Raw genomic sequence first — 16,072 nt, 5'->3', positions numbered from 1 at the left:
CAGCTCTCTCTCCAGGTCAAGAGAACTCAGGAATCATTTCTCACAAGGGTTATGAGTGTGTAGGGAGACTGACCCAGAAAGGGTTTTGAAATCACTTTCTTAAGAATATCTCCCTGGAGATCTTTCCTCTGCCCATCTTTAGAGCAGGTAAATAGTACCTGTATCTGTGTGCTTATAAGATGACTTTACGAGATTGTCCTTGAACCACTTTCATTGTCATGCCCAACCTGGATCTTTTGTATATTCCTTTATTTCCTCTGTTGTGAAGCATGTTGGGGTGTAAAAGGCATTTCACAAAAGTGAGCACAGTCTTCCAGGAAGAATGGATGTATGTGCTGTGTACGCACACACTTACACACACACCTGTCTATGGCGACACCAATAGCACAGAGGGTGAGCCTGTGTCTGGAGGAGCAGCTCCCCCTAACGCAGGAGGGACAATCAGCACATTGGGGTGGGGGTACTGTAAAGTGAGATGAACCCTAATCTTCTCTGGTTCATAGCTGCAGGGAGCAATGTATGGGGCAGTGGGCTAATGGTAACTATGTTGTTTCTGACACAAGACAGTCCGGGTTTTTGCAGGAGCAGGGGATGGCCCCTCCTGCCTGGGGAGCCAAGGGGACTGTGCTCCTCAGAGCAGAGAGGCTGAGGTTGCGAGGTATGAACCAGGCGCAGAAGGGGGCTTATCCAGGCCATAGCACCAGGTTGCTCGCAGCCACAGTAATAGACTGACTTTAAGCAGGAGCCTTGGAAAAACCAGCTGCAGCCAGGAAGAGTGAGACAGTGACAGAGGATGCGGGGGAAGGAAGCTCGTACAGGACAGAGCCATGCTTCCCGTGTGTGGGCAGAAGAAAGGCTTGAGCAGGTACACTGGCCATCTCTGAAAGGACCTAGCTTAGTCTAGTTTCTTAAAAACCCTGGGAACATTTCTCAATCTGACCTGAGGGTGGCCTTGTAGTTACTTATTTCTGGAATACCCACAAATGCCCCCCGCCTTCAGAGGAAGTATAAGGGGGAGAGGAGTCTGTCCTGGGGGTCCCAGGCCAGGGGCTTTAAGGACTAGAACAGGCCTCACAGGGGATATAATAATATTTAGGACTTGCCCTGCAGCAGGAACGGCTGACCAGAACCTGGGGGTTTGGAGGGACTTCAGTTTCCATATGTGGGAGATGACAGCAGAAGGGACCCACAAGTCCAGACCTAAGAGAAACAAGGTTCAGACTGTTATCAGCCATATGGGGGTCAGCGCCCATCTTGAGGCCTGGGAAAACCACCCCAGAGAGGGGCCTGGAGTAAGTGGGGGAGGCCAGCTGTGACCCTCACCAGCCACCAGGTGTCGCTGGTGTGTCTGTCCCAGTAGGGATGGTCACTGTGCACATGCAGAAGCGGCTACTGGGAGATTTCCAGAGGCTCCGCCCAAATTCTTCAGTGGGGGATGGGGGTGGGGCGGAGTGGAGAGGCTCAGCCTGTCCCTACTGATAGAACACAGATGGCGGGATGGGGCGGTGGCCCCAACCCTCCACGTTGGACACTCTGTTCCCCAGGGCATTGGGCCTCTGGTCCAGGGTGACCAGGGATGGAGGGGTGCTGAGCCCTCTGCACCCACGGAACCCACACCAGGCTGTGAGTCCTACCCGCTGGCTGGTGCCTGGTTCTCAGAGTCATACTTCATGTGACTGTCCCTCCCAGTTCTCACTCGGGGAACAGAGAGGCCTAATCAGGATCGCCCCAGAGCCAGGCTGGGCGTGTGGGTTGCAGGCTCCAGCTCACTCCCGTGAAGACACACCCAGATGCAGGCCCTTTCAAGAACCCTGATCCTCCACCCCCTTGGCCCATTTTCTTGTACTTCTTTCTGGAGAACAGAGGCTGGCAGAGAGCCAGCGCCACGTCCAGCGTGGAGCAGCAGTTTTGGAAGATTGGGATCCTTGGCTAAGGGTGGTCTGAATTGCTCAGACACTTTGGCCAAAGGAGAGGGAGCCTCCAGCAGGACTTTCCAAACCTGACCTCCAGGCCTCCTTGCTCCTCTCCTGCTTGCTTCTGCCAGGATCACACTCCACGTGTTAGTCCATGTGTGGCCCCAACTTACCCAGGACTGACGGGGCAGGAGGTGTGTGTGTGGAATTTTTAGACACACAATGGTGCACTGAGGGCCAGGAATTGGGTAGCTAGGAGGTCTCTGGGCTGGGTGAAAACCAAAGCAAGGCATGGAGCTCTTATTCCAGAGGCTGGTGGTGCAGCAGAGTGGGTGGCTAGTCCTTGCCTCAGGAAGATGGACTAGGAAAGGCAGAGAGAGGGAGCTAGAGAGAGGTGCCAGAGAAGAGCTGGGCAGAGGGAGTCCTAGATGACCACGGACTGCAGCAGGCGGAAGCACATCATGAGGTCCAGCGGGATGGGCGGCTTCAGGTGATTCCCATCCAGCCGCAGGTAGCGGAGGTGGGGCACATTCTCCAGGTCCGAGGAAAAGTCATGGAAAGCCACCAGGTTGTTAGGGCAAATCTGGGTCCCGTTGATCTCTGTGGGGAAGGAAGTGGAACAGTCAGTCGGGATGGTGGGTGTGGTGGAGGGTCAGAACAGAACAGGCTGTCGACAAAGATCAGGAAGGAGGAGGTGGATGATTGAGAAGAAGAACCCCAGCCTTCTCCTCCTGGCACCAGCTGACCTCAGGAGCGTGCAGCCATGGATGTGTGGGCTCAACCTCCAAGTTCTGGTTACTTGTTTGTAAAATGCATGGTGGCCGAAAGGTGATACACTTGGTTGACTGCACATGTTACTGTGTGCCAAGTCCCTGCTCCCCATCTACATAGGGAAAGCTTCACAAGTGGTGAAGCAGGTCTGCAGGTGTCTTTCTTTCTCCCTCTATCTCTCCCCCCTCTCAATTTCTCTCTGCCCTACCTAATAAAAAGGAAGGTGGGCCATGTGGTGGCACACCTGATTGAGTGCACATGTTACAGTGCACAAGGACCCAGGTTTGAGACCCCAGTCCCCACCTGCAGGGGGAATGCTTTGCGAGTAGTAAAGCAGTGCTGCAGGTGTCTCTCTGTCTCTCTTCCTCTCTACCTCCCCCTACTCTCTTGATTTCTGGCTGTCTCTACCCAATAAATAAAGATAATTTAGGGAGTTGGGCGGTAGCACAGTAGATTAAGAGCACATGGTGTGAAGTGCAAGGACTGGCATAAGGACTGGCATAAGGATCCCCACCTGCAGGGGAGTCGCTTCACAGGCGGTGAAGCAGGTCTGCAGGTGTCTATCTTTCTCTCCCCCTCTCTGTCTTCCCCTCCTCTCTCTATTTCTCTCTGTCCTATCCAACAATAACAACAATAAGAACTACAACAGTAAAAGACAGGAAGACTTTCACAATAAAAGAAGAGAGACTTTCAACAAAAGGGAAAATAAATAAATTAAATTAAATTAAAAAATAAAATAAAGATAATTTAATACAAAATAAGAAGGAAGGAAGGAAAGGGAAAAGAAGGAAAAATGGCCTCCGGGAATGGTGATGGATTCATCATACAGACACTGAGCTTCAGCAATTAAAAATAAATAAACATAAAATGCATGAAGTTGGAATTGATCAATAATGGTTACTGGACATTCATTCTAGATAATCCCTGAGGCAGTGAACTTTGAACTGGGTTTTCAGGTCAGGAAAAATTACAACAGCTGGAAGAGCCCCAGGAGGTATTTGATGTGTTGAATGATGCCATGGAGGCCAGAAAACTGTGTGTGAAGGAGAGAATAAGCCTGAAAGGTAAAGGGTGATACAAAAGTCCGTGTGTGTGTGTGTGTGTGTGTGTGTGTGTGTGTGTGTGTGCGCACATGCAGGTTTTCCAATATCTCACTGGGAATGGGGACTCTGATCTTCAGTCTGAGGCATGGCATTGGGGGGACTGTCACTGTGAGACAGTCATGTGTATGTGTGTGACCAGCATGGCCCTGGAGTGTTAGATGCAGGTGGGGGGGGGGCTGCAATCAGCTTAATGCTGTGCAAAGGTGAACTCAGCTACAATGCTGAGGAACAGCAGGACAGGCTGAGTACTAATACCAGCAGGTGGATCTGAGGATGGCTCTGCAGGCTTTTCTCTGACCTGGGTGTGAGACCTGAGGGCAGTCAGAGGACTGTTACAGGAAATGAATGAAATAGGGGTGACAGGAAGAGAGAGGACCAAGGAGGTCCCCAGAGACTTGGGGACATGCTGAGCCTATTGATTCTAAAAATGGTTATCGGTTCTCAGGAGGGCACTCAGAAAAACGGTAAGTCACGGGGGCCAGGCAGGTTCAAACCCTGTTAAGTGCACATGTTACTATGCACAAGGATCTGGATTCAAATCTCCAGTTCCCACTCACTCACAGGGGGAACTTAATAAGAGGTGAAGCATTACTGCAGGCGTTACTCTTTCTCCCTTAAATTTTTTAAAAATTAATTTGTTTATTGGATAGAGACAGCTAGAAATCATGAGGGGAGAGGGAGAGAGAAAGGGAGAGAGAGAGACAGCTGCAGCCCTACTTAACCACTTGTACAACTTCCCCCCTGCAGGTGGGGACCGGGGGCTTGAATCTGGATCCTTGTGCATTGTAACATGTGTACTCAACCAGGTGCGCCACCACCCAGACCCTTAAATTTAAAAAAAAAAATTATTATCTTTATTTGTTTATTGGATAGAGACAGCCAGAAATTGAGAGGAATGGAAAGACAGAGAGGAAAAGAGACAGAGAGACAGACACTTGCAGCCCTGTTTCATCGTTTGTGAAGCTTTCCCCCTTGCAGGTGGATACTGGAGGCTTGAACCTGGGTTCTTGTGCATTGTGACCTATGTGCTTAACCCAGTGCACCACCATCCAGCCCCTTTCTCTCTGTCCAATCAAATTTAGAAAAAGGGGGGGGGGAATGGCTTCCTGGAGTGGTGGATTCGTCATGCAGGCACCAAGCCCCAGTAATAATCCTGGTGACAATTACAAAAAAAAAAAAAAAAAAAGTAAATCTCTCTCTCTAAAAAAAAATCTAAATGTTGATGGTATTTCAAGTGGAAAATGTAACTCTACTTTCTCTTTGGCCTCTTGTCAGATTATTTCAGTTATATCATCATGCAAAATGGAATCTAAAAAAGACTTTTGCTCTAAGTCTTGCTTCTTTCATCATCTGTGCACTCACTGCCTTTTCTGTTTTCTTCTTCCTGTCCCTCCTTCTCCTCTCTTTATCACTGGAGTACCAGAGAGAGCCCTCCCCCCCAATCTGTGAGTTTTCTTCTTATGGCTTTTGTGGCCTTGAACTGTCACCTTCCTGTCCTCTGGCTCAGTTTTCAAAGCTGGGAGGAGTACTTACGCTTCTTCACTTCAGTTGTGACATTGCTAGTGAAGGCATGTTACAAACTGTAAAGTATGTGTGGGGGGGTGGGGACGAGGGGCATTATGACCCTTGTTAGGAGAACAGTCACGCCTGGGGCCTTCGTGCACCCAGACCATTCCATGTGCCAGTGACACAGGAGACAGGCTGGGTGGGTGGCTGGTGGATGTGTGGATGGGACAGCACTTTTCTGTCCCCAAACTCAAAAGTCTGGGCCTCCCCAGCAGCCTAGTTTCCATCAGTGTGACAGAGACCTGTCGACTGTTTTCTGTCTGCACTTTCACCCTATACAGCTTCTTGGAGACAGTGGATTCCATCGGTGTGTCGCCTGCACACTGATGGAATCACACACACTCCCCCCCGTCCTGAGTTTGGTTTCTGCAGGTTTCCAAGCCCTCCCCTTTCTTTGTGTGATGATTCAGATGAGGGAAAGAGCTCTCTCCCACCCACTGGTTTGGGGGTTGCAAAAATGCAGCAAGCTCCCTCTTGTCCTTTGATTTGGAAAGGAAAAGTCCCTGAATTTTTTATTTCATTGCCACTAGAGTTATTGCTGGACCTCGGTACTGGTACTACGAATCCACCTCTCCCGGCTACCACCCACCTCTATTCTTTTTTTTTTTTTAATTAGATAGTACAGAGATAAATTGAGGGGAGGGGAAACTAGAGAGGGAGAAAGATAGACACCTGCAGACGTGCTTCACAGCTCATGAAGAGACCCTGCTGCATGTGGGGAGTGTGTCTCAAACCCAGGCCCTTGCATATGGTAGCATATTTGCTCTACTGGGAGCACCATCCCCTGGCCCCCAGAATCCTTGAATATTGTCATAGGGGGTCCTTTTTTTCCCTTGCTCCCCTGCATGCCCTCAGCTGCTGCCTTTCCTGTGTGGATACAGGCTCATTTTGCTCAAGGATCAGATAATTTTTCTCTGTTGTTTTTCAGTCTCTCTGTTGACACTCTGCTCGGAGCTGACGTTTTGATTGAAGCAAAACTGTCACTTCCAGCCTCTCTCTATGCAGCCTGTGGTTTATATGCCAAGCCCAGGATGCTGTAAATCTGACTTGGGCAAGTTCTGCCTTAAATATACCATCTTAACTGGCCCAGTGTTCCTGCTAGATTTGGAATTATCCATGTATAGACATGCTTTCCTGACTGATGAGAGCTTTCCCCAGTTGTATGCTCTGAGGATATTGTGCCTTTTACAGACACAGCAAGACCCAGCCTCAGGACTGAGGAGAAGCTTTCCCTTACAGCAGCTGGCTCCAGGACAGGCAGGCACAGATGTCTCAGAGATGACCTGAAAATGTCACCCTTGTGCTTTGAGAAGACTGCAGAGGACTGAGGAGACAGTATGGCTGCAGTGCATTGGACTTTCATGCTTGGACCCCAGAATTCCCAAGATCAATCCCCGGCACCACTACATATCAGAGCTGAGCAGCTCTTTGGTTATTGCTGGGACTCAGTGTCTGCGTTACAAATCCACTGCTCCTGGAGGCCATTTTTTATTGTTGTTGTTGTTATTGTTGTTGTTGTTATTGGATAGGACAGAAAGAAACTGAGAAGGGGAGACCTGCTTCACCGCTTATGAAGCAACCCCCCTACAGGTGGGGAGTGGGAGGCTCAAACTGGGATCCTTGCACCAGTCCCTGCACTTTGCACTATGTGCACTTAATCCTGTGTGCTACTGCCCAGCCCCCTAGAGTTTCTCTCTCTCTCTCTCTCTCTCTCTCTCTCTCTCTCTCTTTCTTTCTTTTTTTAACAGGAGAGAGACAGAAAGAAAAAGAGTGACAAAGACTACAGCACAGAAGCTTCCTTCAATGTGATGAGGACCAGGCTCAAACCTGGGTCATACACCTGGCAAAGCAGCACACTATCCCTGTGAGCTATTTCGTTTGCCTTTTAAAGAGCTTTCAAAGAATATGCAGAGCTCTCTTCCGTGGTCACCCTACTCACAGAGCTGGAAGGCAGAGAAGCTGGGTACTCAGGGGACTTCCTGCCAGTTGAATTATCACCTCCATGGACAGGTGTGATAACCGTCTCCTCCAGGTGGGGGAGCTTCCCAGAGAGAGCACACCCCCTCCGCCCTCTCATCACGAGCCTAGCCGGAAGGCCAAGGCTTGAAGCCACTGGAGAGTGTGCCTGCTTCATCATGTGCGTGACCCAGGTTCAAGCCTGGCTCCCACCGCATTAGAGGAAGCTTCAGTGCTGTGCTGTCTTTCCCTTTCTCCTTCCCTCTGTCTTTTGGTCTCTGTCTCTATCTGGAGAAGTCGACTGGGAGCGGTGAAGCCTCCACGACCAGAGAGGCCAGCAGCTGGGTGCTGGCGGCACCGCCCCAGCCCCGAGCCCCCCACTCACTCTCGATGCTGTTGTTGTTGAGGTACAGGTGCTCGAGCCGGCTGGAGATGGCAGGCACGCTGCTGATCTGGTTGTGGGCCAGGTGCAGCACCAGCAGGTTGGAAATGTTGAAGCAGTTCCTGGGCAGCCCACGGTCAGACAGGCGGTTGTAGTTGAGGCGGATGAAGGCCAGGTTGGGGAAGGCCTTGAAGTAGCCGCTGGGGATGGTCTCGATGCGGTTGCTGTCCAGGTAGAGCTGGTGGATGGCGGGGGGCACCTTGGGGGGCATCTTCCGCAGCGTGTTGTGGGCCAGGTTGAGCTGCATGAGGCTCTTGAGGCCCTGGAAGGTGTCGGGCCGCAGCACATCATCACGGAGCCGGTTGCTCTGCAGGTCGAGCAGCAGCAGCTTCTCCAGCTTGCTGAAGGCGCCGGGAGGGATCTTGGAGATGAGGTTCTGGCTCAGCCGCAGCTGCTCCAGGCTCCGCGGCAACGCGACTGGCACCTCCTCCAGCTGGTTCTTCTCCATGTAGAGGAACACCAGGCTGGGCAGCCGCTCCAGCACTTTCTGGTCCACCTTGCGGATGCGGTTGTTGTCCAGGTTGATCCACCGCAGGCCTGAGGCGTTCTTGAAGGCCTCCAGCGGCAGCTCGGAGATGAAGTTGTTCTGCAGGTAGAGGTAGTGGATGCGGGAGGGGATGACCGGCACCTTGCGGAGGTTGCGGCTGTCGCAGTAGAGGGCCGACGGGAAGTCATAGGGGCAGTAGCATTCACGAGGACAGTCAGGGAAGAGAGACGGGGGGCCCGGGGGCAGGGGCGGGGGCAGGTCTGTGGGCTCTGCAGGCTCCCGGGGCTGAGGCCGAGGGAAGCTGGGTGTGGGCCGGAGGGGCCGGCCAGGCCGGGGTGGCCTGGGCTGCTTGGGCTTGGTTCTCGGTCGTTTTGTTGGCTGATCTTGGGCCTCAGAGGCCAGGATGAGAAGTGGGAGGAGCCAGCAGAGGGAGGCCTTCATGATCCAGGTGATGTGCCTGCAGGGAGAATACCGGGTGTCATTAGCTCACTGGGCCTTGGTTATTGGGGAGTAGGTCCCCACAGCTGGAGTTGGCTAGGACAGGCTCCAGGGAGAAGGTTGCAAGGGCTGGAGCATATGCATCCCCTGCCCAGAAGCCCAGCAATGGGATGTGTTAGACCTGCTTTGGGGAGGGGGGCACCATCCGGGCAGAAAGCAGACTGAATCAGAAGGCTAGGACTGAATCAGGACCTCTGCCTTCTCTAGCCCCCATCCCATAGCCCTGTTTTCAGGAGACACATACCCCTGTCCCAGTAAGAAGAATGTTGTGCACCACAGAGGCTTTGGGTGTTATGTCCAGGAGGGTCCTTTGAGACACTGTAGCACAGTGGTTTGCAAACTGTGCCCCTATTTCGGGGACACTTCTTCCCCCACCAGAGAGGGGCAAACTGGAGGGATGGGCTTGGAACACCTGGCCCACTTCCCTGAGAAACTAAAAAACTGCGTGTGTGTGTGTGTGTGTGTGTGTGTGTGTGTGTGTGTGTGTCCAAGTGTATGTATGTTTTACATGTAATGAGGTTTGAGCAAAATATTCACAAAAAAAAGTGGTGCTAGTAAAAATGGTTTTGAAACCCACCAATCAAGTCCAGACAGACTCCCAGACCTACTGTCTTCCAGAGTGGGGCACATGGCGGTCAGGGAAGTGGACTCCTCACTGTGTCCCCCTGCACGGGGGCCCTGACCCTCACCCTCTTGATGGGCCTGTGCTCACTGCCCTCTCTGCCAGCAGGAGGCTCACCAAGACTTTCTCCTTAGATGTGGAACCTCCTGGGGGAAGACACAGAGAAGGAACAGAGGTGGGGAAGTATCAGTTCTCTAGGAATGGGGCACTGCCACTCCCCTGTTCTTCAGGGTCAGAGGGTGGCTTTGGGAAGGACTAGCAAGACCTTCCAACCTCCTCATGGCAGCATGGAGCGGGTTAAATCCATTAGGGAAAGCCCACCAGATCTAGCATGACAGACAGAAAGTGCAAGTCCCACACAGGCCAGAGGTGGGCTTCCCATGCTTTCCTCTCTGTTTTTGGCTATCATCCTGAGAGCCCCACTTCCTGCCAGACCCCGCTGGCTGCTGCTTCACAGCAGGGTCTGCAGCTTTCTTGAGGTTCTCAGAGGCAGAGTGGGCTGGAGTGTGTCCCTAGCTGCACCTGGTTCTGTGACGCCCCGCCCCCGCTCTCTTTATCCTTCCCCCCTGCAGCAGCTTGGACTCCTTTTCTTGACCCCAGCCTGGCTTCTGGATGGCTTTGCTCAATGGAAGATAATAGAAGTCCCTCTCCCAGCTGCTGGACAAGGAAGGGGGGTGTGTCTCCCACATCTTACACACACACACACACACACTGCCACAAACATCAGCAAACTGAGGTTCACATGTGAAAGAGAGAGAGAGAGAGATCTTATACAGTACTCTAAAGTCTGAGTAAGAAATAGGGAGGAAGGAAAGCATATAGGAGGAATGAGGGAACAGCTTGTCCCACAACCTCGTCCCTCTAAGAGGGTCTCTTCCCAACAGCCTCTCTGAGGGTCCTGGAAGAGCATTATCCTGGCCCATCACAAAGGAACTTGTGGCTAGATTCTTAGCTTTGTCTCCAGCTGAGGAGTTTAATCTGGGGGATATGCTTGAAGGACTAAAAAAACAAAGAATCTTTGTCACACTGGTCCCAAGTCCACACCACTTGGCCTTGGTGAGTAAGAAATGAATGTCTTGCAAGTCTTGTCATTTTCTTGAAAACACTATAATGACGCAGCACATAAGCTAAGAGAATGGTTAAAGGACGATGTCAACAATGTATGTTTTCAAAAGCCCAATCTTGTAATGTAGAAATGCTTTGGTTTGTTTTGCCATTTCTTTATTTCCTGATCATACAGGAGCCTGAAAGCAAATAAGAAATTACTCTTGCTGTTAGAGCCCTGGGAGGCTTCTGGCACCTTCCCTCCGTTGCCTTTGTCCCCAAAAGCATTTAGCAGGTGTTGGCCTTGAGTTAAGAGAGTCAAGCTTGCTGGGGGCTTCCAGACCTGCCTGCTTGTGAGGACAGGCTGTCTTCCCTGGGAGGTGGGGTGTGGGGGTGTTCCCAGGGTGTGTGCAGCCCTGATGCTCACTTTTGGGGTGACAAGTGCCACAGGTGGGCAATGGCTCCTGTCACCCACAGTGAACACGCCTTCCTCCTCCTCCCTCCTCCTCCTCCTACCTCTTGTACACCCTGGAAGGCTGATCAGCTCCTCCAAGAGTAAAGAAGGTTCCAGCAGACAGGGTGCTCAGGCCCTCTCCCCAGACCTGCCCAGTTCCCTCGCACGCTTGGTGTGCCTCTCCAGGAAGCAGTGCTTGTTGCTAAGGCTTTTTTTCCCCCTTGGGAAACACCCTTTCCTTCTAGAACTGGACCATGGAGAGGAGGTTCTCACAGCCTAGCTGTCACCCTGGTGATGTACCCTGAGGTCCCAAGTGTCCTAAACCAGAATCTGTGTGATGGGCTGAAGTTGCTGGGCTCCTAGAGGGAGTCATAGTCACACTCCACCCCACTTCTGTAAAGCCCAAAGCTACATGTATGTTTCTGCCTTCTAGAATCTTCTGTCCCACCATACATTCCCTTACTGGGGATCCCATGTGTGATTTTTCTATTCCTAGGCTGTTGCTGGCACACCTCTCCACCGCCCCCCTGCCGGCCGCCTGCCACAGCTCTCCCTCCATCCTCACTCAGCCCTGCCTGCTGGCACAGCTGCTCCTGGGGAAACAGTGATTACTTCACCCAACCCCAAATTCACTCTCTTCATTGCAGAATATTCCCTGAGAGAGTCTGAAATTCAGATTTCAGTTCCAAGCATTGGAGATCTGGGCTTACACCCTGGCTCCTGCCCTCCTCCTCAGGCCTGTGGCAGCCAGCTACATGAGGAGCTGTGAAATCACAGGCTGAGGGCTCACGGAAGGGTGTGGAGTGTCTCTACTCGCCCGGGGCTTGAGTTACTCACATATCTATCTGTTTAGGGAAGAGCTGATTCTCCATCTGGAGAGACACATCAGCCTGTTAGAGCTCAAGTTTGCATACCAGAGCTCCAGAGGCCACAGGTTCAATCCCTGGCAGTACCTTGTGCCAGAACTGAGCAGGGCTCTCTCTGGCCCTCTCTCTCTTTCTTCTCTCATAAGAGTTTTTTGTTTTGTTTTGTCTTTTAAACAGTAGATTCTCTAGAGATAGAGGCCTTGATTAAAAGTGAGCTAGCCTTCTTAGCTCACTTGTGGATTACGTTGTGTAAGTTTCAAACACAGGAGGGCTTGTATGCCTGAGACCACAGGTTTGATCCCTGGCACAACATATGGCAGAGCCTGGTGCTCTGCTTTTTGCCTGTCTCTCCTAACAATGAATAAATAAGTAAATAATTCTCTCAACCCCCCAGGGATGAGCACTGGTTAAACTCAAGCCAGGGCTGGTAGCAGTGCCCATGGCTTGCCATTAGGACCGAGCTGGAGGGGCACTGGCTATAGAGTCTGGGGCTGGGTGCAAGGCTGGGTTTGTCTCCAAACATGGGCTAGAGGATGTCTCCGTGCTACTACCTGGCTTCCTTCTTCCTGATCAGATTTCCCGTCCAGTGGGCAGCTCATCTCCACATGCTTTCTGATCCTGAGGAGTGGGACTACTAACACCCCTCCACCCCAAAACCACAGCCTTGGTCATGGGGCCACCTGCTCTTCTTGCTCCCTTCTATGTGTTCTGTCTGTCTGTCTGTTCAGATGTCCAGTGGGGAATAACAGAATCTCCCCAATCCTGCTCTTTCTTACCTACTTGTTGTCAGAAGCACATTTGATCAGTGACTTTAAATTGCACTGCAGATCAAAAAGTACTAAAAATAAATATCACACTATCAGGGAGCAGCCATCTGTCTCCTCAGCGTCTACCACAAGGCAAAGCATAAACAGAGTGAAGTTTTGTTGGCCTCCAGCCACTGGCCCAGCAGAGCAAGTTTTCCGTCCTTCCTAGCCCCTACTACATTGAAGGAAGCTTCAGTTCTCTCCCCCCCCCCCCTGCCTTTATCTAAATAAATACATAAATAAATGAAAAAAGTGGGCTCACCTTACTTTATTACAGCCTGGGGAGGGGCCAGAGAGTACAGATGTGTGAGGTGAATGCTCAGTGAATATCAAGCTGCTATCACATTCTGTCAGACTGGGGTGGGGGTGGGGCTGGGGGTGCTTCCCACCCTCTGCTAGGAGCTGGGGTCCTTGCCAGCACCGACTCACAGTTTCCCCAGCCATTACACACAGAGCTCTGTCTTCCCTTTGGGCCTGCAAGAGCACCCCTGCAACTCAGAGTCAGCTCCTCAGAGAGACTATAGAAACCCCCAGTCACTGGGAAAGGTTCACTCTCTTCCTGGGCTTCACTGACCAGGTCCCAGGAGAAGTGGCACCCTCTGCTGGTGGTGGAGGCCCACTGTGAACTATGGCTTTCCTACCCTTCTGGGTCTGGAAGTTGTACCTCAAATTCCAGATGCCAGCATGATGCTGACCAGACTTCCCTGGACAGACGACCCCACCAATGTGTCCTGGAGCTCCACTTCCCCAGAGCCCTGCCCCACTAGGGAAAGAGAGAGACAGGCTGGGATTATGGATAGACCAGTCAATGCCCATGTTCAGTGGGGAATCAATTACAGAAGCCAGACCTTCCACCTTCTGCATCCCACAATGATCTTGGGTCCATACTCCCAGAGGGATAGAGAATAGGAAAGCTATCAGGGGAGGGGATGGGATACGGAGATCTGGTGGTGGGAACTGTGTGGAGTTGTACCCCTCTTATCCTATGGTTTTGTTAATGTCTCCTTTTTAAAATAAATTTAAAAAGTATCATCTAAATGGTGCTGCCCATGGGAAGGTGAGGGAGCACGGAGCACTTTCAGCCCGTCTTCTGTGAGAAAAGAAGGCAGAAGAAGGGGACCCAGGGCCTGCAGACTAGCAGGGGAGAAGAAACAGAAACTCTTTGAAGCTATCTTGGGGACACTTTCTTCTTTTTCCTAAAGAGTTTTTGAAAATTTTTATTTTATTTGATAGGACAGATAGAAGCTGAGAGGGGAGGGAGACCAGAGAAGGAGAGAGAGACAGAGAGACAGAGACAGAGAGACACCTTCAGCAGTGTCTCCTCACTGATGGAACTTTCCCCCTTCAGGTGGAGAGCAGGGGGCTTGAACCAACTAGGTCCTCTCACATGATAACACATGCGTTTCACCAGCTATGCCCCAAGACTTTCTTTCTAGAATGTTCTCCCATCACATGATTGCAAGTGCTTGCAAGAGGCAGGAGAAGGCAGCTGATAGTTGATCTTTCCTGCTGTTTCCCACTGTCCCCAAAGGCTGGCCTTTTTGCAACATTCTGGAGCCTCTCCACCAAGCAGTCTTTCCCCAGACAACCTCAGTCCTCTGCCCAGCTGGCACTGCCAGAGACTTCAGGTTCTTCTGTCCAGCAGAGATCTTCCGCAGGTCCCCATGGAGGTCTGCCACCTTTGGCTGACCAACAGCATCCCTCAGGCAGTGACATGACAGGGTGCTGTGCCTACATTTAGCAAGGTGTCCACACAGCTGTATTTTCAGTAATCCGCCCAGCTATCCTCTTCTGCCCCCCTCCAGGGGGTTTGGACATAGATTTTACTTGGGGACCTGCTTTAGCCCACTGGCAGTGCTCTGTTGGTCTGCAGTTGGAGAGAAATGGGTTGAGGAGATGGGGCATGTGCCCTATTTGAGAATGAGCTCTTGGCTTTTTGGGCCTCTCTGACTAAAGGAGGAACATCTGCCTTGTTTTTTCCTTTTATTTTGTTTTACTTGCTCTGCTACCAAGATTCCTTTTCATCCTGGAACCCTTTTGAAATGGCTCTAGAGAGAAATCATTTGCTTGCTGCCTATAGACATAATTTAAACCCCATCCCCACCCCAGAGTGGGAATAAAGACCCCAAGGTTTGGAAGCTGAGTTCCTTGCTTCTCTCTCTTTTTCCAAAATCAAGTGGTCTGGAGCAGCAGGAGAGGAGTTGGGAGCTGCAGGCTGGCAAATGGCTGTACTTGTCCCTCCCACCCAGTGGAGTGCTGAAGAATGAAGACGCCCCCCTGCTCTGTTCATCCCACCCCACCCTGCTGGGCAGTGGCTCAGCATGCATGATCTTCTCTGGGCTCTGTGGGAGATGCACTTTCTCTTTGCTCTCACAGCTGGGAATGCGTATGTGAGGGTGAGAGACAGATGTGGTGTGTGTGTGTGTGTGTGTGTGTGTGTGTGTGTGTGTGTGTGTGTGTGTGTGTGATAAAACACAACCTCTGCATGATGTATGTGTGTGTGCCTGTGGTGGTGTGTGATAAGAAGTAAAAGGCAAGGAGAGTATGAGCCTTGTTTCTATGGAAACACCTGATCTGGAAAAAAAAAAAAAAACTGTGGGCATAGCCGTTTCCATGATACAACAGGCACCAGGACCAGGCAAAGTTCTGCTCCTATCAACCCGCAAGTACGTGGACATGGAATTCTGAAGAGAGGAAAGAAGATGGGGAGGGGGGGTGAAGGCTCCATCTGTTCTCATTTGAGAGCAGAGAAGGTGGGAAGAAGGAAGAGAAGACAAGTGCAGGACCTTGGCTGGACAGAACTAGAAGGAAGTTGCTGGGCTTCCACTGCTTCCTGCCCTCGCTCCTCTGGGCTTACCTGCACACACCAGCCTCTTCTGTCAGCTCAGGGTCAAGGGCCCACAAGGCTGCCTCCTCTTCCTCCCCTGCCTTCAGTGGAGCTGTGGCAGCAGAGAACCAGCTGGAGGTTCTGATCTCCCTGTGGTGCGTGCGTGCTTATGTCCGCCTGACTTTCCTTCCTCCAGATCCTACTGGGGTGGGGAGGTTAGGTTAGGAGGAGGGAGGGGGCAGGCTGCAGGGAGGGAGGGGAAGGAGGGACCAGAACGAGAGGGAGGGAGCTTGGGAAAGGAGGAATGACAACAATAAAGTCTTTATTTGGCAGCCAAAACTTCCAAAGACTTCATCCCCACACCATGCCCACGAATGGACTCCTTCTTAATAACATTTCCTTCTGCTGCCATGGCTGCTTCTTGGGGGGAGAGAGTGTGACCCCTGTTTGGCAAACAAGCTGAATGAACAGAGGGAAGGGTGAAAAGCTAACTCTGTGCAGGCCAGAGCTGAAGGGCTGGGCTCCGCCCCACCCTGTCTCTCTTCTCCCTAGCCTTGCCTTGTTAACCCCCAGACAAGTGAGGGGTGTGGGTGTCTCCTCTGAACAGCAACCATGCCTCCCTAAGCCACCTTGTTTAAGAGGCTGTTCAGGCAGGAGAGCCTCACTGTGCAGTGACCTGGCCCAGGAAAAGGCTTTACTTAAGCTGCTGGGGGAGTG

At 51.7% G+C, this 16,072-nt stretch overlaps 1 protein-coding gene across 2 annotated transcripts; it reads right to left on the bottom strand.

The window, feature by feature from the left end:
* Positions 1-232: 232 nt before the first annotated feature.
* On the bottom strand, positions 233-15,555 carry PRELP (proline and arginine rich end leucine rich repeat protein). Of its 2 annotated transcripts, none has more exons than XM_007522115.3 (3): positions 15,386-15,555; positions 7,695-8,695; positions 233-2,513 (listed from the first exon to the last, which is right to left on the bottom strand). In XM_007522115.3, exons 2-3 carry the CDS (start codon positions 8,677-8,679, stop codon positions 2,338-2,340), a joined length of 1,161 nt encoding a protein of 386 aa, XP_007522177.1. In that variant the 5' UTR covers positions 8,680-8,695; positions 15,386-15,555; the 3' UTR covers positions 233-2,337. The 2 variants fall into 2 exon arrangements, with proteins under 2 accessions (XP_007522177.1, XP_060034604.1); XM_060178621.1 differs by lacking the exon at positions 15,386-15,555 and adding an exon at positions 8,981-9,069.
* Positions 15,556-16,072: the final 517 nt, after the last annotated feature.

The sequence above is a fragment of the Erinaceus europaeus genome, chromosome 19, assembly GCF_950295315.1.
Source record: "Erinaceus europaeus chromosome 19, mEriEur2.1, whole genome shotgun sequence".
Taxonomy (NCBI): domain Eukaryota; kingdom Metazoa; phylum Chordata; class Mammalia; order Eulipotyphla; family Erinaceidae; genus Erinaceus; species Erinaceus europaeus.
Note: the sequence above shows the minus strand (reverse complement) of the source record. Positions and strands in the feature narration are given on the sequence as shown.